Below are 24004 nucleotides of genomic sequence, written 5' to 3'. Positions count from 1 at the left end.
TGAACTGACAGCCCCCTGCAGGGTGTGCTTTGTGGGGACTGTATGTCTGCTGCAGACTCCATTCACAGTCCATTCTAGGCAGCTCCGGGGCAGGCGTGGCCAGGGTCACGTGGCCGTACCAGTTCCCTCAGTCAGGATGGATGTGCTCTTTCCTGCTTTTGAATCAGCATCCATGACTTTGTGGACGGTACCACTGGGCACACATGGGGATCCTCGGCTATGCAGATGACAACCTCTAAAGGTTACTTGGTCTAGTGGTCACTTATTTTCTTAATTTGGTTTTTTGTTTGCTTTTCAGAATGTAATGGAACAGTTCAATCCTGGGCTACGAAATTTAATAAACCTAGGGAAAAATTATGAAAAAGCTGTTAATGGTAAGTGTCTGTTTTCTAAATTTATAAATATAGAGGGCATACAAAAGCCACTCATTAAATATTTTACTTAATTATTTTTAAATACTTGCTACTTAATTTCTAAAATATCTTTAAATTGGTACCGTTTATAATTAATCTACAGAACTTTTCAATGGTAGGATATTAGTTTATTTGAAATGACTGAATTGAATAATAGACTACTATAAGTGGCATATCTTAAATATCAGATTTTGCTTTTTGAAACTGCTTAATCTTTTATATCATTAAAATATAAACATGGTTTCTACTTTATAAACCAGATTCTTTGTAAACCAATATATTAAAAAGGTAGTTAAAATGTTAGGATCCTAAAGCATAGGAATTACTCTCCTTTTTATTTATATAGAAGAATTTCTGTATCTTTGAGTGTATCATTGGTGGGGGGGCAATGTATCACTTTTGCTAGTAATATGAGAAATAGATGTTTAGCCTGAGTAGAAAAACATCTAAATTAAAAGTTGAACTTAGATTCTCATTTAAAATGGACTCAAGCATTAGCTTTCGTCTCTCTGTGAACTAGAGTCAGTTGCTGGTTTGAACAGATTTCGTTTGAGGAAGGTGATGTGCGTCTACACGTGCATTCCCCTCCCCAAGGCGGGTGTTGTCAGTGATCACCTTGAAAATAATCATCAAATTCTAACACGGTCAGAACCATTCTCCATATGTAGCACGTGTCACCCTCCGCCAAACATTCAGATCCCAGTTTTACCGTCTGCCCTGATTCACTAGGACCAAACTAGAAAGTTTAGTTTCCAACAGTTTGAGATTTGAAGAAGCCTTCAGGTCAAGCTCTGTGTCTCTTCTTCCCGTCTTGCTTCTGTCCTTCACAATACCCCCACCTCCAGCTGCTCCCTGGTGATGTTTTGAAAATAAACCTGCGCCCTCACACCCTCAGCCTGAGCATGTGCCAGGAAAGGGGAGGTGCTGGCAAGACTTGGGACGTTGGATGACAGGCGCTTTGCTGTTGCAGTCGCTGCCCCCATAAACTGCTTGTTGACTTTCCTCTGGATGTTGGTGCTCTCGGCTGGTGTCCAGTGTCAGGAAGTGCAGCAGGCCTGGCCTTTTCCTCCCTCACGCCCCCGGCAGTACGGACAACTTCTGTGGGTGCCCCCTCCCTCTTTTAACAAGCTGGAGCCTTGTTTTGCAAGCTGATTCTCCCCTGATGAGGGGGTGGGGGCCTTCCCTGGTGGCTCAGAAGGTAAAGAATCCACATGTAATGCTAGAGACTCCGGTGTGATCCCTAAGTCAGGAAGATCCCCTGGAGAAGGGAATGGCTACCCACTCCGGTATTTTTGCCTGGAGAATTCCAGGGACAGAAGAGCCTGGCAGGCTACAGTCCATGGGGTCACAAAGCGTTGAACATGACTGAGCGACTAACACTTTTACTTTTTTCTCCCCTGATGATCACCCAGTCACAAGAACACAAAGTTGTCGCCTTATCCATCACCATGAAGGAGAGCAGTCTGACCTGCAATTGTTTTTTTCCTTTCTAGCATGAGCTGCCTCTCTGAGACAGAGATTTATAAAGTGACGCAGTGAACAGCCCACAGCTTAGCCTCCTGCTAACAGGACTTCTCCCCAGAGGCCTCTTATCACTTTAATACCTCCTGAGGCCTATTTTGCACTTCATAAGGTGTTTCCAGAATTTCTGCAGGCCATCTGTTTTTAGCTGAAGCCACTGAGAAACTTCAATAAAACATGTCAAGTCCTTGGTAAGAATCTGTAGTACAGTCAGTGATGCCACGTGTGCAGTCAGGCAGCAGGCACTGCTCATGAAGAGCACAATCAGGGGGTCTGAGCAGGAAGTCAGGAGAAGAGCAGGCAGGAGGCGTGCGGGAGCTGAGCGGGCTGACAGGTGGCAGCAGGCAGCCGCTGCTGTCTCGTGCTCCAGACAGAAGAGACAGCCTGCAAGCCGAGCCCCGGGGTCCACACTCGCATGGGTGCAGGAGTAGCAAACTTAAGGTGGAATGAGGTCCCGTTATTAGCGTATTTGGATGCAGCATCGGTTACCTGTTGCTGTGTAACACGCTGCCCCTGAGTTTGATGGCTTCAGATGACAATAGTTCGCTATTTCCAATGGTCCTGTAAAAGCAGTACAGTTGCCTGTATGCCCGAGACTCTGCACTGCAGTCAGAATCAGCTGGGGCCAGGGCTGGGCTCACCTGCTTTCTCAGGCCTGGCTGGCTGTCCCAAGAGTACAAGCCCCGTGGGAGTTATGCCTGCTTCTACCCCATTGGCCAAAGCAAGTCACATGACCAAACCACTCCTCTGTGTCCTAGACAACACCACCAGCTGGGAGGTATGATTCATTGAAGGCCACAGTTGTAAAAATCCACGATGAACTCTGTGGAGTGAGACAGGCTCCCCCTGGGCAGTGGGAGGCCACTGAAGCTTTTTGAGCAGAACTATAACTTAGTGAAAACATATTTTAAGGAAAATTTTTCTGGTGGAAGTGTGTAGTTTAGGTTGATGAAATAGCTGGTCAGCCACTAAATGAAAACTAATAAGCTTCATTCCTTAAAACAGTAGCTGGTATAAAATCTCTAATATATTCACAAGAGGAAGCACGATTATGAAAATACCAGTTTCTTTTTTTTCTGGATAAATAATTTTTACATTAACACAGCTTTATCATAAAAGCAGGATATTTTACTAGACTAAGAAGGTTTAATAGTTTTAAATATAAGTCAACAGTGAAACTGGAAAAATTTGAAACTGTTGAAATTGAAAAAATTTCAATGTAGTTTGTGGATACAGACCAAAAATTTTGTTTGTGTTGTGTAATCCTGTATTACCCTTCTCCTGCTAATTTGCTTTTCAGCTTATCAGTACCTCACAATTTAAAATCTTCCCACTAAAATATTACATATATTAACTTGACAGCTTACTGGCTATAAGCCTTGTTTTTAGGTGGAGTCACCTCTTTTTCAGTGCTAGCTGAGACCAAAGAGTCAAAAAGCACCATGATTTGAACTGAGGAAGTGACCACGCCAGCTGGCCTTGCGTGCACTGCCTCTGTTTCTTCACTGACCTTGGGTCTGGCCCAGAATGTCTCTGCTCTGCTCCCCTTCATGAAACAGGGTGGTAACATCAGCACCCTGTGATGCCGTCTAGTAGATGAATCAACTTTAGTAGCGATTTGGAGAGTCTACCTAAATGCTATTTGTTGTTGCCCTTTTTTTGATAATTATGCTTTATGGTTATCCTCAGTTCAGTTCAGTCGCTCAGTCGTGTCCAGCTCCCCGCGACCCCATGGACTGCAGCACGCCAGACTTCCCTGTCCATCACCAACTTCCAGAGTTTACTCAAACTCACGTCCATTGAGACGGTGATGCCACCCAACCATCTCATCCTCTGTTGTCCCCTTCTCCTCCTGCCCTCAATCTTTCCCCACCTCAGGGTCTTTTCAAATGAGTCTGTTCCTCACATCAGGTGGCCCAAGTATTGGAGTTTCAGCTTTTCAGCATCAGTCCTTCCAATGAATATTCAGGACTGATCTCCTTTAGGAGGGACTGGTTGGATCTCCTTGCAGTCCAAGGGACTCTCAAGAGTCTTCTCCAACACCACAGTTCAAAAGCATCAATTCTTCGGCCCTCAGCTTTCTTTATAGTCCAACACTCACATCCACACATGACTACTGGAAAAATCATAGCTTTGACTAGATGGACCTTTGTTGGCAAAGTAATATCTCTGCTTTTTAATATGCTGTCTCGGTTCGTCATAACTTTTCTTCCAAGGAGCCAGCGTCTTTTAATTTCATGGCTACAGTCACCATCTGCAGTGATTTTGGAGTCCCCCAAAATTAAGTCTGTCTGTTGTTTCCTTTGTTTTCCCATCTATTTGCCATGAAGTGATGGGACCAGATGCCATGGTCTTCGTTTTCTGAATGTTGAGTTTTAAGCCAACTTTTTCACTCTCCTCTTTCACTTTCATCAAGAGGCTCTTTAGTCCTTTGCTTTCTGCCATCCTCAGTCTTATGAAATAATACTGTGGTAGACCATTACAGTAATACTGTCGGACACGACTGAGTGACTTCCCTTTCACTTTTCACTTTCATGCATTGGAGAAGGAAATGGCAACCCACTCCAGTGTTCTTGCCTGGAAAATCCCAGAGACTGAGGAGCCTGGTGGGCTGCTGTCTGTGGGGTTGCACAGAGTCAGACATGACTGACACAACTTAGCAGCAGCAGCAGCAGCATCTTCAACGAGACTTGTAGGTTAATTAAGTCTATGACCTCTTCCACCTTTTTTCAACTTGAAATATCTTTTAAAATCCATCTTTGAAAACAATTCCTGCTCTACACTGGGGCAGAGTGGCTGGTGTGGCCTCAGATTTTCTTCTCAGTGAGAGGAGATTGCTTAGGGCTCTTTTATCTCCAAAATCCTGTAATCTCCAAGGCTCCCAGGCAAAGTGAGGTCTGTGTAAGAAGCCAGCCTTTGAGCAAGATAAAATATTTTCTCCAAAGTCACACTAAATAGCCTAGGTCTTATTGAAAATCTTGCTTACTGCATACCGTCAGTCTCCTGAAACCCAGCCTGCTGTAAAGTAAGAGAAGAGATTGGTATTAGCAGCTTCGACTAGTTTGTCCAGTACACATGCTCTTATGGCGTTTTTAGATTAACATCCTTTGTTTCCGAAAAGAAACTAACTTGCCCAACAAGGTCATGTTAGTTCGTTGGAAGTAATAGTGGGATTCAAACCCAGATTTGTCTTGCTTCTGACATGCTCTCCAACCACCGCCCACCCCCCCAAAAAAAGGAAAGAAAAAGTAAACCAAATCAAAAGCAGATTTCTATACCTTATAATGTAGTTTTCAGACTCTGTTTTAAAGGAGAAATGTGATTTTTAAGATAAGTTTTCCTGTCTCTGCCAAAAAGGAGGGGAAAGAAAAGCAGAGCGTTCGGTTATTTTTCAGGTAATTGCGTTGTTTTTTGAAATGATAATGTATTTCAGATTTCATACACTTTTCTCCTGGCAACAATATGGTAGTTGCTTGTGCCTTAGATTATCTGTTTCAACAGGAAAAGGTAAAATTGCCGTCAAAGGCCCCGGTGCCTAGGCTACCCCATACAAGCCCCTCCAGCTAACAGTGTTGCAGGCTTGTGTTGCTGTAAGTGACCAGCTGGCTGGAGTGGACATGTCCCAGCCTTGAGCCTGTGTTAGGAACACAACCGCTCTGGGACTGGCGTCAAGAGCAGCTCCTCTGGGCCTCCAGCCCCTGCAGCTGAAGGTTCCCAGGGCTGGTCAGAGGCAAGGGTGCCCTGGGTGCTGTCCGGTGTGGGGGTCCGCCACCCAGCACAGCTCTCGAGCACCACCCCTGCCCTCTCAGCCACACTCGCCTTGGCCACAAGGGACTCAGGTGTTTGGAAGGAAACCTGTATCGCTTCCTCCTTTCTGTGTATAAGTGACTGTGTGCCACCTTCCCTCTCTAGCTATGATCCTGGCAGGAAGAGCCTACTACGATGGAGTGGCCAAGATTGGGGAGATTGCCACCGGGTCCCCCGTGTCAACAGAGCTGGGTGAGCTAACCGTCCATTACCTGTCCACCTAACTTGAGCCGCGGTTCCTGGGCTGCCGTCCTGCGAACCCGGAGAAGAGCACATGGGGAAGTGGCACAAATCCAGAGTAGAAAGGGGGCACTCGGGTTCCTTCGCCTCTGCGGTGATGGACTTCTCTGCGGTCTGTCCACGGTGGAGGCTTAGATGAGGGCAGGCCACTGAGAACTGCGCTTCTGCCCCTGAGGTTTGGGCCCCAGGTACCCCCTGAAGCATGAAGCCCGGGAGCCTTGACCTAGATTCCTAACTGGAGGGGTGAGCACCGGGCCTCCCGCCACTGGCAGAGCGTTTCCTGTGAGTCACCCCGCAGAGTCCGGCTCCTTTACGCTCTGCTCTTGGCCGTCGCTGCTTCCCCAGTCGCCCTGGGTTGTGATTTTTCCGGCTTTGCTGGTATGAATGGATCCCCTGTGCACTCGCGGAGGGTGCGGGCAGCCACACCCGGGCGCGCCGAGGCTTCTCCGTACAAAGCTCGCTCACTGTGCCGTCTCCAGAGCCTCACATAGAAGCATCATTTTAAAAACTTGTTGAACACATCTTACTTGACAAAGGGTAACATTTCAGACTTACAGTATGTGTCAGAATTTGAAGGGTTCAGAAAACCAGAGGAAAGGATTGGTACAGTGTGTGTACTTCCTTTTTAAAGAAAAGTATGTCCCTCTCCAGTTAAAAAGTGGACCGGGAAGCAGAGGAGGGGCAAAGGAGCATGTGTTTAAGGTTCAGATAATGGGTTTCTGTGCTAAGTGTCTTGAGGGTTTTTTAGATACAGTGTTTTTCCAAGATCGCTTGGAAAGCTCTTAACTGACCCATAAAAGCCACGGAACAAGTTCGAGGTGTGGTGACGGTTCTGGGGTTGGAGGCTGGGCTGCTGGGTAAGGCAGTGGATCTGGGCCCTTGTTAACATTCTCTGACACCTTTTGTACTTAAAGAGTTCATAGTCTTGAAACCTGTAGCCAAAAGCTAAGCCTGAAGTGATGCTAAATGAGTAAGCCAGTACTGCGATATGTAATAGAATCGGTTACATGCAGAAAATTTTCAAAACCCTGAGTTGTCTTCTGTTGGTGCCATAACTTCTGCATGCTCTGGCAAGATCTGATTTCTGGTAACCCCGTTCAAAGTGGATGAATTTAATAAAATACACAGTGTCAAAAAAATTACATGCTGTTATGTGGACAGAAGCAGTGAAACTTAGGATGTTTGTGGGATGATTGGACTGATTATAGGGTTCCAAAAATAGAACTTAATTAAAAAGAAACATCCTATTTGTGTCAGGCATCAGGCAAAAAAATGCCTGATCCTTAGGTTAAAACATATGGTGCTTTGACTCACCGTCATTCAGTGTGCCTTTTTAATGTTTTATGGTTCTTGCCACTGTTTGAATAAGACTTCTGTTCCACACCTTACTTGATTCAGCTGTGAGTTCATACTGTTGAATCAACTGTTTCCACAGCAACCGTGTTGTTATAAACATAGTCTTAAAACTTCAGCTTCAGTGAGGAAAGCATTCGTGCGTATGTGTTTCATTCAGAGGGGATGGAAATTACTTGCTGTGTTTCATTTCTGTTCCAAGTTGTCCTTTTCATGTATATTCACTGTATCATATACTTAATTTTCTACTGACAGCCATCCCATGAGAAAGTTCTGTCCTGGAGTTGGTTTTGGAGGCCTGACATGTTCTGCTTTTGATTCACTTCGTTTATCTTGTTGTTAAAGTTTAGACTAAAATACTCTGCTTCTGTTTAAATTCCTGTATGGAAGAGAAGAGGACAATTCATAGGAAAAAGAGAAAGACCTGAAGTAGATTGTGTCTTTCTTGTTTTTCAAGAAGATTCTCTTGTCTGGTTTCTGACCTTGTGGTATTGGTGTTAAGACCTGCAGGGGAGTGTGCCCGGACCACACAGCAGGTGGTCTGACTTGAGAATCTGGGCTCCTCACCTCCGCACTTGACTGCACGTCCCTGAGGCCAAGGGAAAGGAAAGAGGTAGCCAGTCAGGTCGCTGAAGAGGAAGAAAATGGAACCCGCTCAGTCGGGACCTCTTCGAGAAGGAGATGACCAGGAATCGTTGGTGTCCGAGCATCCAAAGCCTGGGGAGGGGCGGCCCGGGTGCTGTTTCGAGCTCATGGTCTAGGGGCCCACCCAGGAACACCAGGTGTCATGGGTCGAGGAAGATGGAAACACGAGAAGTGTTCAGACATAACGTTTGGCTTCTTAGGCCTGTTGCTTAACTTTTGGACTGAGTTTCAGGTAGAAACTCAGATCTTGGTAGGTGCGTGCTGTGAGCACGTTGCCTCGTCTCATCCTCGGGAGTCCGAGCGGTGGACATGACCTCCTAGGTCTACCTCCGAGGGCGGGTGCTCAGCCCGCGTTTCCTCGGGGAGCCCATAGACTAGAAGAGCCAGCGTGGTGGTCATGGCCTCTGCTCGGGCTGAGATAACCTCCGCGGGCAGCCACGTGCGCTGCTGCCAAGCAAGGCGGCAGGGGCTGTGAGGTCGTGACCTCTAGGCGAGCGTGGTGGGCAGCCCAGGTGCCGCCCAGGAACGACCCTGTGAGCAGGCCAGGAGGCCGGCCAGGTCTTCCTTTCCCGTGGGGTGCCCATCGCCTGAGAGAGGCTCAGTGAGGCTCGCATCGCTACAGCGCCGCTGCCAGCCTGCACTGCCTCAGGCCCCCTCCTGAGTGGGGCAGGACTGAGGGAGCGGTTCATTCTGGGTGGCGGGGAGACGGGGGAGAGTGTGTTCTGAAGTCTCCTAGACCAGAAAGATGCCTCTCTCGTCACTTCATACGCTCACAAGTGTTTGAGAACTCAAAAATCTGTGCCGCTTGTTTTCATCAGCATTATTCTCTTCCATGAAGTGGGTGATATATTCATAAGAATAGACATTTTGCCTTGATTATCCTTGGTTACTCCTGAACAGATTTTTTCAATTCTCTCTATTGTATCTTCATTTTCTATTTCATTATCTCTACTCTTACCCTTAATTTCTTCCTTGTACCATCTTTGGGATTACTCTACTGTTCTTTTCTAATTTCTGAAATGATACATTTAACTCATTAATTTTAAATATAAGCAAGACCACAAGATGGCCATACAAGTTAAAACTATGCAAAGCCATCTTAATCAGTGGGAGAAATTATGATTGTCCTGTGACCTTTAAAAATGTTTGTCAGAAACACTAAAAACTCTCTTACTGTCAGTTATAAATGTATAAAGAAATGGAAAATTGACTTGGAACTTTAAAAATTTCTGTTAGCACTGTTTTGTAGGTGTTTTTGGAAGTTCTTACACATTTTTATCCATGCATTTTCAGATACGGTGTTTTCAAAAGGCCTACTGTCTATGGCATTTAGATTTTTTCAAGTCAGTTCTGTTGTTTTCAATTTCATTCTGTCTCATTACTATCCAAATTAATTTTATTATATTTTTATAATTGTTTTACTGAGATCTAATTAATACATAGTACAGTTCACCCATTAAAGTAATATAGTTTAGTGATTTTTAGTATATTCACAAAGTTTTAAATTATCAGCAGAGTCAACTTCAGAATATTTTTCTCACTCCAAAACGAAATCTCATACCCATTAGCAGTCACTTCCCATTCACCTCCAGCTCCAGCCATATTTAACCATTAATATATTTTGTCTATTATAGGTATGGTTTTGCTAAACATTTCATATAAATGGAATATTGTATAGATCTACCACATTTAATTTTATCAGTTGATGGACATTTGGGTTTCTTCTCCCTCTTAGCTACTAAAAATACTGCTACTATGAACATTTGTGTACAAATTTTGTGTTTACCTACATTTTTCCATCTCTTGGGTATACAGTTAGGAGTGGAATTGCTGGTTCATATCGTAACTCTAAATATAACCCTTTGAGGAACTGCCAGATTGTTTTTCAAATGGAATGCACCGTTATACATTCCACCAGACTTCCCAGATAGCACTAGTGGTAAAGAATCTGCCTGCCAATGCAGGAGACACGATAGATAGGGTTCAATCCCTGGCTCGGGAAGATTCACTGGAGTAGGAAATAGCAACCTACTCCAGTATTCTTGCCTGGAAAATTCCATAAACAGGTGGAGCCTGGAGAGCTTCAGTCCTTGGGGCCACAAAGAGTTGGACATGCTAGAGCACCTGAGCACATACATTCTACCAGCCGTGTATGAGGGGCCCAGTTTCTGTACATCTTTGCCAACGCTTGTTACTGTCTGTCTGTTTGGTTTGTTGGTTTTTATTACAGCCGTCCTAGGAAGTATGAAGTACTGCCGCATTTGGACTTTTTTTGATTCACATTTCCTTAGTAGTTAATGATATCAAGCATCTTTTCACATTCTTACTGGCCATTTCATATCTTTGGAGAAAGGTCTGTTCAGATCTTTGCCCATTTTTAATTGGGTTATTTGTCTTTTAGTTACTGCATTTGCTGATCAACTTTTAAAAAAAGCTTTGTTTTCTGTTTTGATCCTTTTTATTATCTGTAGTTTGGGGTTCTTGACAGTCTAATTCTGCTGATGCTTTGTAGTGCCTCTTGATTATCATTCATGAGAAAGTCTTTCTGGAAGGGTTTTTTTTTGTCATCTCATTGTTCTCTTGCATATTGGGGTCGCCTATGGAGGTATAAAAGTTTTGTCATTGAAAGTCACCAAGAAATGAAAAGTAGAAATGCCAAGTAATAGTGGAGCTTCTCTGATTTAAATTATGTTTACTTCTTAGAAAATAAAAATAGTTGATATAATAGAACTTACCATTTGATAAAACTCTTGTAAGATATTTAGAACTTGCAAAGCAATAGAAATGCTCCTTTATTTTCTATCATATTCATACAAAGGTATTCTGCCAATTTTGTGGGGAAGTGACTCAGACTTTATAGAAAATACTTTAAATATCTAAAAGTTATAAGCTATTCTAATTGTCTAAAACTTAAGAAATAACAGGAGGTTTTAATTTTCTATAGGTTAGTTATATATCCTTTTCCCAAGGAAGTCATTCCTGATGGTTTTCTTTCGAAACTTAAAGGTCCCTTATGAATAAAGTCTGTTCTCCTATTGTAGAAAATATTGAGAAAATGTGTCATTACTTTTTCTCAACTGTAATTGAAACTGATAGAAAAATATTTTAATGATTCAAGAGAAATGCCACATTTTAATCATTTTTGTGCTAAATGCTCTCATCACTTGAAGATTCTAATAAGAATTAGCATATATTTTGAAATTGCCTTCAAATTCGTTTTACTGAAGCCTCACCTTTCATCAGTCGTACCTTAACTTAGCAAACTAGAGCCAAGGGGTGGCCAGCACCGATAGGTAACTGAGATGTGAGTGGGACCCGGCCGTGCCCACTTGTTCGTAGTTGTCTGCAGCTGCTGTCAGGGTGCAGAGGATTTTGGCCGCTGAGACCTGAACTGTTCGTGGCCTGGCCCCTGGCAGGCCTTATCTGACAGTGGAAGGCCTGTAGGGCCATCCCGTTGCTTAAGTCAAGACCAGCGACCATGTGAGGCGTTCGATATCCTTCTCTCCAAAGAAAGAGCAGCTCCTTAACCACCTGGGTTTAGGACTGCACTTTCTGGGATTGTTCCTACAGACTGCTGCTAAGTGCTGGGGTTTCACACACATCACAGCACAGTCCCAGGAACCACAGCGGGCAAACAGCTCAGGGGCAAAACTGCCTTGCCGGGTCAGGAGGGAGGAACGAACAAACAAACGCAAAGCCAAAGACCAGAGCTCTGCAGCCAGGATTTGGCAGGTAAAATATTTTAATCCACTGTGTTTGTCAAAGAGTCAGTCATATGAATAATGTTCATGTGACTCAGGTCGTCAGGGCGTGTACCTGGAGCTGTGCACATAAATCTTTATCGCAGGTACACACTTCCACTCCAGGAACAGTGCTCCTTTAAAACAGGAAACTGAAGTTTGTCTGAAACTTCCAGTTTTGTCCTTAAACCAAATGACGTTTATGTTTTAAAACTTAGAAAATATGGAAAAGGTTGGAAAGGGAAAACAGAAATGGTCAGGGGAAAATATTTTGGCAAAATATTCAAAAGAAACTTTGAATCCGTTTTTTCATCTTTAAACCATAGAAAAATAAAGCTTGTTCTCATTTATTTCTCAAGGAATAAAAGGAAACTGCTTTGGGGAGCTGACAGATTTCCTGTGAGGTGTAAGAACCTCAAGGTTACATCTATTTAGACTATGTTACTTTGTTCCAATTCAGCCAGCTATTACATTATTTTGAAGCATCTATTAAATTGTTTAGGCCAATTTCCTAAATTGAGCGCAAAACAGATTTTATCTCTTGAGCATCAGGGAACCTAGACAATCATAGGTTTGCTTTTGTTACTGATATGCAGTTTAAAAAAATGTTTATTACTCGTTTGTCTTGTTGACACTCAAAATCCAACCTGACGGTCTTGGATCTTAAAAATAAGAGCAGGGGGTGGGAAACCTAAAATATTTTTAAAGAAATGTTGTTTATTCAGAGAAGTATCTCAGATTCCTAAAATTTAGGTAAAATAGAATTAATACCAGAGGCAATGAGAAAGCTAAGTTGAGCCAAAGCAGTTGTTATTGATCAAAACCATTTATCTTTTAGTTGCATGTAAGGCTCACTGTAAAGAGATTAAACTCTTTCCCACAAAAATAGGAAAGAGTTAATAAGGAATTTATTTTATTTGCTTAACTTTGTGCCTGCCAAATGCATATGAACTCCTTTGCTCACTGTGATAATTCTCTAAAGCAGGTGCTATTATTGTTTTCATTTTACAGATGAGGATACTGGTATTCAAAGAGAGTTAGATAACTTGCCGAAGTCCCTCATCTGGTTAATGGCAGGTTAATTGGAGCCCAGGAAGTCTGCCAGCAGTGCAGCCTATTACGCTGATGTAATTTTCTATGTGTCGAAAAGAGGAGCTTTTTCTGACGTGATTAATTTTATGGTGTCAGATCATCCTGTCCATTATAGTTCAAATAAAAGGTTGTGTAAAATAGTAAAGCATCATACAATCTGAAACTGATTCTTCATGCAGGAAGTCTGTATTTTGTGTTTTTCATCAGATATAATCAAGGCTTTGTATTTCATAGTAGAAACACTTATTACATGACCATTTATTCCAACTTTGTAAATGACTTACCATTTCAATTTTCAAGTGGCAATTGTTCCTCTTTTGAAGCAAAAAAGGTCTAACTATGGAGAAAGATGGGCTTACAATTTGTGAATATATAATTTATAACATCTATATAAACACATACCACGGAAGTCCATATATCATCTAGGCACACTGGTATGCTCAGTCGCTTCAGTCATGTCCAAATCTTTGTGACCCCATGGACTGCAGCCCACCGGGCTTCTCTTTTCATGGGATTTTCCAGGCAAGAATACTGGAATGGGATGCCATGCCCTCCTCCAGGGGATCTTCCCGATTGAACCTGCGTCTTCTGTATTGCAGGTGGGGTCTTTACGCTGAGCCACCTGGGAAGCCCCCAGGCATATTGATATAAGTATATATAAATTCCTAAAACTGTGAGAAGGTGTTCTGTATTGTAAATTGTACCTTTCTACAGAGAGGTTATAAGAAAGATATTTCTTCTCCCAGCTTTGAAGTAACAGTATGTGCAGTGATGTATTATAATTAGCAAAAATACAGGTATGAAGCTTCCCTGGCGGCTCAGACGGTAAAGCGTCTGCCTGCAGTAAAGCGTCTGCCTGCAGTGCGGGAGACCCAGGTTCAGTCCCTGGGTCGGGAAGATCCCCTGGAGAAGGAAATGGCACCCCACTGCAGTACTCTTGCCTGGAGAATCCCATGGACCAGAGCCTGGTAGGCTACACTCCATGGGGTCACAAGAGTCGGACACGACTGAGCGACTTCGCTTTCACTTTTCACAGGTATGAAAGGGCTTCCCCGGTGGCTCAGCGGGAAAGAATCCACCTGCCATGCAGGAGATGCGGGTTCAGTCCCTGAGTCAGGAAGATCCCCTGGAGAAGGAAATGCTGCCGGAGAGCAGCGGGTTGGGGGCACCGCCATCGTCAGGTCTCCGCGAGGTGGGGCGGCCCTCAGGGCGCTGCCCCGTGACCGCCTTGTCCCTTTGACGAGAGCCGCCTGCGCCCGCTCCCAAACCCTCGCAGGCGGCTTACTCTATTCGTGGCGCTATGCTCGGCCTGAAATTAGGAGGCAGAAACAAAAACACGAAGTGCTAACGCAGAAAGAGGAGGCGGAGGGACTTTACGCCAAGAAGAGTGGCTTTGGTCAGAGGCTCCAGACACACACAGGGTGTGGCCGCTGTGACCGGCTGAGGGGAGGACCACAGGGGTCAAGGGAGAGGGTCGCACCCGCGACCGGAGTGGTCGGAATCGCGGTGTGGGTGCGGCCTGCCCTGACGCTGCCGGACGCCTGTTCTCAAGCACACTGGGGGCGCTGTGGGGGTCGTGGGCGGTTCCTTGTGAGCCCAGGAGGGGTTCTGAATGTTTCTGGTCTTCAGCCATTTGGAAGTAAACGCACTTCCTCAGGTACTCTTTCCTAGTCTGAATGACTTAACAGATTATTAAAAGTAAGGAGGCCAGTGCAAATCAACTATCCCTCAATTTTTTTTTAAAAAGGAAGAATGCCAAGGAGCACATGAAAAGATGCTCAGCATCATTAGCCATTAGGGATCTGCACGTCATAACCACAGTGAGGTACCACTCCGCACCCTACAGCGGCTGTAATTAAAGAGATGCCAGCATGTGTTGGTAGAGAAAGGAGAACTCTTGCGCTTTGGTTGGAGCAGGGATGGGGATGTGAAATGGAGCAGCTGCATTGGAAAAGAGTTTATCAGTTCCTCAAAACAGGAACTTATGACCCAGCAACTCCACCTCTTAAAGGTCTTATGCCCACACAGAACTTTCACGTTATTCCCAGCAGGCACAAGGTGGAAACCACCCAAACGCCTAGTGGCTGATTAATAGATAAAATACTGTGTATCCACACTATGGAATGTCACTCACACATAAAAAAGAATGAAGTCTTGATGCTCGCTAAAACATGGATGGAGCTTGAAAACATCCCAAGTGACAGAAACCAGATTAAAAGGCCACATATTTAAGATTCCACTCATTCAAAAATTCGAATCAGCAAGTCCTTAAGAGAAAAAGCAGATTGGTAGTTGCTGGGGGTTGAGGGAGGGGACAGGGGGAGTGACTGCTTAATAGGTACAGGGTTTCCTTTTCAGGTGATGAAACGTTTATGAACTGAATAATTGATGGTTGTACGACATTGTGAATGTACTTAATGTCACCATTGGTGAATTTAGGTTATGTGTATTCTGTTGCCAAGAAACATAAGTATGCCGCTTCTGTTAAGCCTTCAGTATATGGGGTGCCCTAACTAAGTCACACTAAAAATAATATAATAGACATTGTAATAATTTGAGAGGCTAGTTGTGCACATTTCCCAGCCCTCTGTGAAGGGTTTTAGTTGGCCCCACCCAATTCAGAATGAATAACACGGTAAATGAATTTTGAGGTGCACACTTTGAGTTGTAAAATGAGTGAGTCATTGGGATGTAATGTACAGCAAGATGACTGTAGTCAATAATATCATCATGTATATTTGAAAGTTGCCAAGAGAGTAAAACTTCTTGGCACATAGGATTTGTTGGTAGCACTGTGTGACAGCAGAGGGCAACTAGACTTCTCGTGGCGATCGTTCTGCAGCGAATGCAAACGCTGCGTCATCATGCTGTACACCTGGAACTAATGCAGTGTGACACGTCAGCTACACCTCAATAGAGAAGGCCTTTTATGAATTTTGTTGGCATTAATGGAAACACAAAATTCAGAAGTCTCACTGAATTCTCACAGCAGTCCTCTGAGGTGGGAGGTATCGTTCCCACTTTTTATAAACAAGAAAATGAGAACTTAGGTTAAATAATCTCACACGGCTAGTTAGTAGTGAAGCTGGGGTTTAAATTTCAATTGGTTGATTCCCTGGTGAACGAAGTGTTTCCTATAGACTTCAAGTCTCAGATTTAAGGCCTCTCAGTTTCGTGACATCTTTAAAAACTCTGTTGGTAATTTTGAATTTGGAATTTTGTACTCCTTAAAGCAGATCCGACAAAAGTTGGATTTCTACGCAGAAAACGAATTACAAAAGTAGTCTTTAAAACCTGGAAGCCTGGGTGTGCAACAGAAGATGTGCACATATTGTTCCTGAAATCCAGTGGAAGGAAGTCCCCGGAAGCCAGCACTTGGCATTTTCTATGTATTTGGCTGCCCCAGGTCTTAGTTGCAGCATGTAAACTCTTAGCTGTGGCATGTGGGATCTAGTTCCCTGACCAGGGATGGAACCCTGGCCACCTGCACTGGGAGCTCAGAGTCCTGGCCACTGGACCACCGGGGAAGTCCCCGGAAGCCAGCATTGTGCGCAGTGTAGAAAATGGCCTTGGCACAAGTCCTTCTGTGAAAACCTGCTAAGGAGCTGTGAACAGCTGTGCTTACAGTAATGTCTCAGAGGATTCTGAGGCTGGGTATCCTGATGGTAGTCCAGTGGTGTCTGCCCCAGGGAAAGTCCAGAGGGGGAGGGAACAGCAGCTACTGCAGGTGTGCCACCTCTGCCCCCACAGCGAGGCAAGGATGAGAGAAGTAGGCTCCAGGATGAGCTTGGAAATGTTTATTGATGGACTGAATGAGTATATCAGATAAGGGTGTTGGGCTCCTCCCTTCTGACTCTATGAATCAGATTTCTCTAGGCTTTCTTGAAACCATGACTGTCGTTTACAAGCTTAGTAAACTTGATCCCCACTTTCAGGATATCTGCAGCTTAGTATGGGAGATTATGAGAATACACACACAGGTAGCTTTAACACAGGACCAAGGGCCAAGAGTGAAAGGTACAAAGCTATAGGATTCCATGGGAGGGGGTGATCTTATCTGCGGGTGGAGGAGGTGCTGAGTCAGGGGGTGCTGCAATTCCATGGTCAGCCCAGAGACGGAAGGGGGTGTATTCTACTGGAGGGAGCAGAGGGGCGGGATGAGTTCAGCCTGCCTGGATTCAGGGCTCGTGGAGAGGATCATGGGAGATTTTGGATATATAGGTTAGAGTTATTATTTTGAGTGATAGGCTACAGGTTCTGTGTTTCTATGTCTCATTTCAAATTGAAACAAGAGCATTATTAGGACTGAAAGGTTTCTGCATGATGAAAAGCTGAGTGATGTTTTAGGAGCATAAGTTCAAAGATTAAAAATTATGAGATGACTAAAGAGGCAAACTAAACGACATGGTTTTACAACTAAAAACTGGACTCTTGATGTCCAGAATAGGTCTGTTCTGGAAGATCCCCTGGAGAAGGAAATGGCAACCCACTCCAGTACTCTGCCTGGAGAATCCCATGGAGGGAGGAGCCTGGTGGGCTACAGTCCATAGGGTCACAAAGAGTCAGACACGACTGAGCGACTTCACTTTCACTTTCATATTCAGTTCAGCGAGCGTTCAATTGATAGGCGTTGTTCTGGTCACTTAGGGATAAATCAACAGGTAAAGGTCCCTGCTCTCGGGAACTTGCATTCTAGTGGGTGGTAAACAGGTCTGATTTGCCAGGTGGTAATAAGGTGAGGGCCCGATGAGTGATGGAAAAGAGGGATGGTATGTAGCCAGTTTGGGCAGGGGGTCAAGGAGGTACTGGCAAGAGGGAGAGCGGCAGGCAGATGTCCAGGGAGAGTAGTGCCTTGAAGGCTGGAGTGCAGCGTTCCCGAAGCCTTGTGAGCTTGGGTCACAGTTTGGAAGCCAGTCTGTAGAGGTGCAGTGAGGGCTGGAGAGAGAGGGGCTGAGGGCTAGAGAGGGGCTTCCAGGGGTGGGACACATCCCGTGGGGCCTTGTGGGTCACGGTAAGAACTGTTGTCTTTTAACCTGAGGTGGGTGGGGAGCTTCTAGAGATTTTGAACCCCAGAATGAAAAGGTTTGACTTAGACTTTAAAAGGCTCTCTCTGGCTTCTGCCCAAAGAGACCGTAGAGGGTGGGAACAGGGAGACGGGGCGGGAGGCTGTGGCGCCGGTGCAAGCGAGCAGGAATGCCGGGCGGGGCCGGGCATTGGCCGCCAGGTGTGGGGGCCAGGGGTGTAGGGGTCAGGGTGGCTTTCAGAGGCCTCAGGCTTGGATGTCTGCTGGACCCAGTGGAAGTGTGAGTCCAGAGCCCCCTGTGTGAACGTGTAGTTCTCCAGCCCTGTGGACAAGACGAGCCCGTTCGCTCCCCCAGGGTCACTGAGACCGGACAGTGTGCCCCGTGGCTTCCCTCGGCTGGAAGGAAGCCAGCAGTTGTGAGCATCACAGCGTGCCAGATGCTTCACTTCTGTGTCCTCGTCTGAGTCTCGCCGGGTTCTGTCAGGGGCTGTTTGTTTACACGTCCACCTCACAGACGGTCCGGGGAGGCAGGGAGGAGCCCTCCCCACCCCTGGAAAGCCTCACAGCCCCAGGAACTTGCCAGTGGGGACCCTTTCCAGAGCGCCCTTCTCCAGTGTGAGTTGGGCTGCAGGCGTGGGGTCCCTGCCATTTGCGGTGGGTCATCATCTTTTGATGGCTCCTTTCCTAAAGCACTTTTTGTTTCGAAAAGTTCAGGTGCCAGAAGCAGGCTGGCCGCTGACCACTCTGTTTGACTGGCCACTTGGGCCCGTGTGTGTTTGGGCCACAACAGGTGCGGGAGGCCGGTTGTCACCTGTTGCCTTGGGGAGGCAGTCCTGCCACTTTAGCTTTACTTCCTACACAACCGACACGTTGAGCTGAAATGGCTTCAAGCCACCAGGCCAGCCCTCCCCAGTGTGTCCGTGCCTCTCTGATGGCAGCCACACACTGCCCCCACCAACCCAGGCAGCTGTTCCAATTAAAAAAAGCCCTAATAATTAAAGCGTCCCAGCAGATGCTGGGAGACTTGCCTTTCCCTGTATTTCACACGTGCTGGGCATCATTCTGTCCTTGGGGCCCAGTAGGAAAATCCAGGTCCTTTCTCATGCTTGAGTGAGGATGCAAGGGGGTCAAGAGCGCAGGCTTGGGGTCAGACATGAGTCCAGATTCCAGCCCCACCGCCTTTAGGACTTGTGTCATTTGGGGGAAAGTCCTCCAAGGCCTCCGTCTGAGCTCCCGCCTCCGCTCAGTGGGTAACAGAGCTACTTCCTCTGAGGTGGTGAGGACTGAGCGAGGCCATTTCTGTGAGGCAGCCTGCACGTGCTGCCCCTGTGAGTGTCAGAGATGTCCTGTCCCCTCTGAGCTGGAAAAGGTAAAGAACGCTGAACTGTGAGAGCACCAAGTTACTCTGCTTGTTCTTGCTCTGTGTTCCCGTTGTCCCTGTGGAGTAAGAGAGAGAATGAAATGGATCCTGGATTTTGTGGAGTCTCCCTTAAATTCACATCATAATAGAACTAACCAGCATGTAGCGGGGGTGTGTGGGTTTAGATTCATGGCTTTCCCCTGGGAGCAGAAGCTTTGTTTTATTTCGTGTTTTTAAACTTGCCTAATTAGAGCTAGTTGCTTTAAACCGAAACAACTGTAGTCTTTTGAAAAAATTCACTCAAAAATTTTAAGATGGTTTTTATCTATTAATACTGAATCGAAACTGTTTCTCAGTGACTTTTCTATGTGTTGTCCTCATCGTTGTGTTTTGGGGTCCTGTTTTAATTTAAATAATTTAAATTTTTCAGGTGTAGCATTTTTAATGTTTAAATGAAAATGCCTACAGTTCATTAGTGACTCTGTAAAAATAACCTGTTGTCACCTCCATTCATTATCACTAATGAGCTTGCTTTCATTTTTATTGGCTTCAAAATGGTTCTTTTAGCCTTAATCTACTAAGCGATGAAAAAGGAAAATGAATAATTAATGTTAATGCACCTCACGTGACATAACTAATCTTTTAATGCTGTATTTTGCCCCCACATGTAAGAAGACAACTGCTTGCAATCTGAATATGGATGCAAAACTGATCAATTATCTGATACATAATATATACACTTGAATAAATTAACATTGTTCCTTTAACTAAAATAAGAGAAGTGCATTAACATCCAACTTTTACTATCTTCATTACAAACCCTATACTTTGTTTAGCTTGATAGCACTTATTTACAGCAGGTAGGCCAAATTCTTTTAATTGCTAATCAACAATGAAGTAGAAAATAAACATTCAGTTTGCTTCCTGAACCAATCTATTGACAGAATTATCACCTAAACCCCAAATCTCCACCCTACTTAAAATAATACTTAGTCAAAATCTTCTGAATGGACATTTTTACTAGGTATTACCTTAGGTATTGTAAGACTAGATCTCTGATATTGTAGGACTGCATTTGCTCTGCACCTACCTGAAAAGACTTGATTCTAAAATATCCAGAAGGGTTTCTAATGATAATTCCGATTGAGAGTTAAGTCCTGTTGTTAGAATAATTTGTTGATGTTCAGTCACTAAGTTGAGTCTGACTTTGCGACCCTGTGGGCTGCAGCACACCAGGCTCCTCTGTCTTCCACTATCTCCCAAGTTTGTTCCAGTTCATGTCCATTGAGTCAGTGATGCTATCTCACCAGCTGTTGTCCCCTTCTCCTCCTGCCTTCAGTCTTTCCCAGCATCAGGGTCTTTTCCAATCAGTCGGCTCTTCGCATCAGGTGGCCAAAGTATTGGAGCTTCAGCATCAGTCCTTCCAATGAATATTCAGAGTTGGTTTCCTTTAGGTTTAACTGGTTTGATCTCCTTGCTGTCCAAGGGATTCTGAAGAATCTTATCCAGCACCACAATTCAAAAGCATCAATTCTTCAGCGCTCAGCCTTCTCTGTGCTAGGATAATAGTAATATTTTATCTTTAAAAGCATTCTTACATAAGCATGTCAGTCCTATGGGGTTTATTAGTTTTCATTTATTCTTTCTTCAGAGCTTATTCAGAAAAATGTCTCTTAAAAAAGAAAAAATGTTTTAATGTTTCTTTTTCTAGCACCTCCTTAATCCACTTCTCTTTTACTGCCACACTTCCCAAACAAGTAGTTTATACCAGCTTCTCCCTCCCTCCATCATCTCTCCCTCCCTCTCTCAATCTTTACCAGAAGTCAGGAAGCTGGAAGGTGTCAAATACTAAGTGTCTAGTATGTGTCTTGCTCTTGGTATGTCTCCCTTGTTAGGATACTTAATCCTCACAACTCGGGTTGCCAGGGGTCCGGCACTGAACCCACGGAGTCTGGGATTGTAGCTTCTTGCTTGGCAAACTGAAAATTTTATAAACAAAAAAGTCTCGTTTTCTTTTTTTTTTTAATTATCTTGTTTGTGGCTCAGGAGCCTCTGAGACTGGATCTCAGTGTTACTAAATCTTGGTGATAAGAAACCAAAGATGCCAGGAATTTGCTCCCGGAGGCCCTGTGGGTAGAAACAGCTCCAGGCGATAGCCGGCTCTGCTGAGGCTGCAGATGAATGCCCAGTGCCCAGAGGTTAGGGCCTAGGCATGTGGATTCCACCAAAGTCCTTTTTCCTGTAGGCATTTCTGTAACCAGTATGCGTATAGCAATAGAATCAAACACTACAGATGCCACCTTCTGAGGGGTCCAGCTTTCACTGGTTTTCTTCTCTTGCCGTCACTGAACTTCCATGCTTTACTGCAGTCAGCCTTCCATTCATTGATTCAGTGTATTCAGTAACGACCAGACCCTTAAGGCCTGTGTGTTCCTGGCAGGCACCTGGGTTGGGGGAGGGGCACACAGGTAAGGGAATCGGGAGACCCTCTTCTCTTCCATGTGTAACTGCCAGAAGCTTCAGGCGCTGCGTGTGTGCTCCTCCCAGCGAGGGGCTGGTTCCTAATCACTGCAGGGCCCACGTGACTGCTGCGGATTTATTTTTACTTAATAGACTTTATTTTTTAGAGTGCTTTTAGGTTTACAGAGAACTGCCAAGACCGCAGAGTCACCACCCTGCTCTCTCCCCTGCTCGCTGTTCCCTCTGTTTGTAAATCTTGCACAGGCGTGGTGCTACTGCTGCTGCTAAGTCGCTTCAGTTGTGTCCAACTCTGTGCGACCCCATAGACGGCAGCCCATAGGCTCCCCCGTCCCTGGGATTCTCCAGGCAAGAACACTGGAGTGGGGCGCCATCGCCTTCTCCAGTGCATGAAAGTGAAAAGGGAAAGTGAAGTCGCTCAGTCGTGTCTGACTCCTAGCGACCCCATGGACTGCTGCCCACCAGGCTCCTCCGTCCATGGGATTCTCCAGGCAAGAGTGCTGGAGTGGGGCGCCATCGCCTTCTCCGACCGGCATGGTGCATTTGTCAAGAATGATGGACCAAACCTGGCACGTGATGGAGCCTGGCAAGCTCCATGAGCTTGACAAATACATAAAGTGTACTCCTACCGACCTGTGGCAGTCACTGACCCTTTTTTTTTTTCCATCAATGTTTCTATAGTTGTGCCTTTTCCAGAATGTCATTTAGCTGGAATTGCATATTAGGCAGCCTTTTCAGACTGGCTTCTTTCACTAAGCAACATATATTTAAAATTCCTCCATCTTTTTGTGGTTTAACAGCTGGTTTCTTTTTAATCCCTGAAGAACATTCAGTTGTACACACGTGCCACAGTTTGTTTATCCACTGAGTTGGGCTGTTTCCAGGTTTAGACAGTATGAATAAAGCTGCTTTAGGTATTCATATACAGGTTTTTCCACAGACGTAATATTTCTAGGCATTTGAGTAGACACCTAGGAGTACAATATAGAATAAGACTAGTTTTGAATAATTTGAATATAAGAATAGTTCGAATAAATTGAGTAAGACTGTTTACCTGGGTAAGAAACTGCCTAAGTGTCTTGAAGCTGCAGGAAGATTCTGCGTTTCTGCCCGTTGTGAATGAGCGTTCCTCTTGCTCCACAACGGCATTTGGTGTTGTCAGTATTTTGGATTACAACCATTCTGATAGGTGTGTGCTGGTATCTTGTTTTAATTTGTAAGTTCCCATATGACATGGAGAGCATCTTGTCATATGCTTATTTGCCATCTGTATAACTTACATTTTAATTGAGCTGTTTTTGTTATGTTTGAGCTTTAAGTGGTCTTTATATTATTTGGGATACAAGTCCTCTACCAGATATGTGTGTTGCGGATATTTCCTCCCAGTCTGTGAACTTATCTTTTAATTCTACTAACAGTATTTTTTGCGGACCAGAGTTTGTGATTTTAATGAAGTCCAGCTTGCCAGTTTTTTTTCTTTCACGGATCATGCTTTTGGCGTGATAGCTAAAAACTCAGTGTTAAACCCAAGTCATGGGAATTTTCTCTGGCTTTATCTTCTTAAAGTTGGCATTTTACATTTATGTGTGTGCTCCATCTTGAGTTGCTTTTTATGAAAAATGTAAGGTCAGGCTCTAGATTCGTTACTCTGCAAGTGGGTATCTAGTTGTTTAGCACCCTTTGCTGAAAGGACTGCCCTTTCTCCATTATTTTTGTCGCCCTCGTTGTCTTTGGGTTGCTTTCGAAAATCCTCCTAAATGGAGTGTCAGTTATAACCCACTGTTATTATCCTGGAGTCCTGTTGATGGGTGACGTGGTAAAGTATTGGAGAGGAGGAGCATCCTTTATAATCCCATGTTTAAATCTCCATTTTGATTGTTTTGTGGTGTATTACTGGTTTTTAGTGGGCCACAGTATGGGGGTCATGACCTTCCGAAGAGTTTCTCAGGCTTTTTTCCCTCTCCTTACTTGAGACAGGAAAGCGAGAGGGGCTGCAGGTAGCTAATTGCCCTTCCCCAGATCAGATAAGGCTTAGAAAAGTGTTTCCCTGGAGGGCTAGCCTTCCTTACTCAGAACAGAGCAAGAACAGGATAACTCTGAGCAAATTTCAAAACACTTTCCCCTCCCCACCACCAAAAGCCCCAGAGGAATTTTCTCCATTCCTTACAATGCAAACCTGGTTGGGGGGGGTGGGGAGCCTCCTAGAGGTGAAACTCCTGAGAAGCGAGCCCGTGTTGTTTTCACTCTCCACACGGAGCCTCCAGTGATTCCTCATTTACCCCTTGCGTTCCTGGCAGCCGTGGCTCCAGCATCAGTTTCTGCTCCCTGTAAA

The 24004-nt window shown here is 44.8% G+C and overlaps 1 protein-coding gene across 1 annotated transcript in view; it reads left to right on the top strand.

Moving 5' to 3' along the window:
* The window catches only part of BAIAP2L1 (BAR/IMD domain containing adaptor protein 2 like 1), a 63933-nt gene that overhangs the window by 16116 nt on the left and 23813 nt on the right, over window positions 1-24004 (top strand). Inside the window, exons 2-3 of the mRNA XM_052635802.1 lie at window positions 299-374; window positions 5847-5933. Coding sequence (XP_052491762.1) covers window positions 299-374; window positions 5847-5933 — 163 coding nt within the window. The remainder of the gene's footprint in view (window positions 1-298; window positions 375-5846; window positions 5934-24004) is intronic.

Source organism: Budorcas taxicolor, chromosome 2 (genome assembly GCF_023091745.1).
Source record: "Budorcas taxicolor isolate Tak-1 chromosome 2, Takin1.1, whole genome shotgun sequence".
Classification (NCBI taxonomy): domain Eukaryota; kingdom Metazoa; phylum Chordata; class Mammalia; order Artiodactyla; family Bovidae; genus Budorcas; species Budorcas taxicolor.
This window is presented reverse-complemented; position numbering and strand designations above follow the sequence as displayed.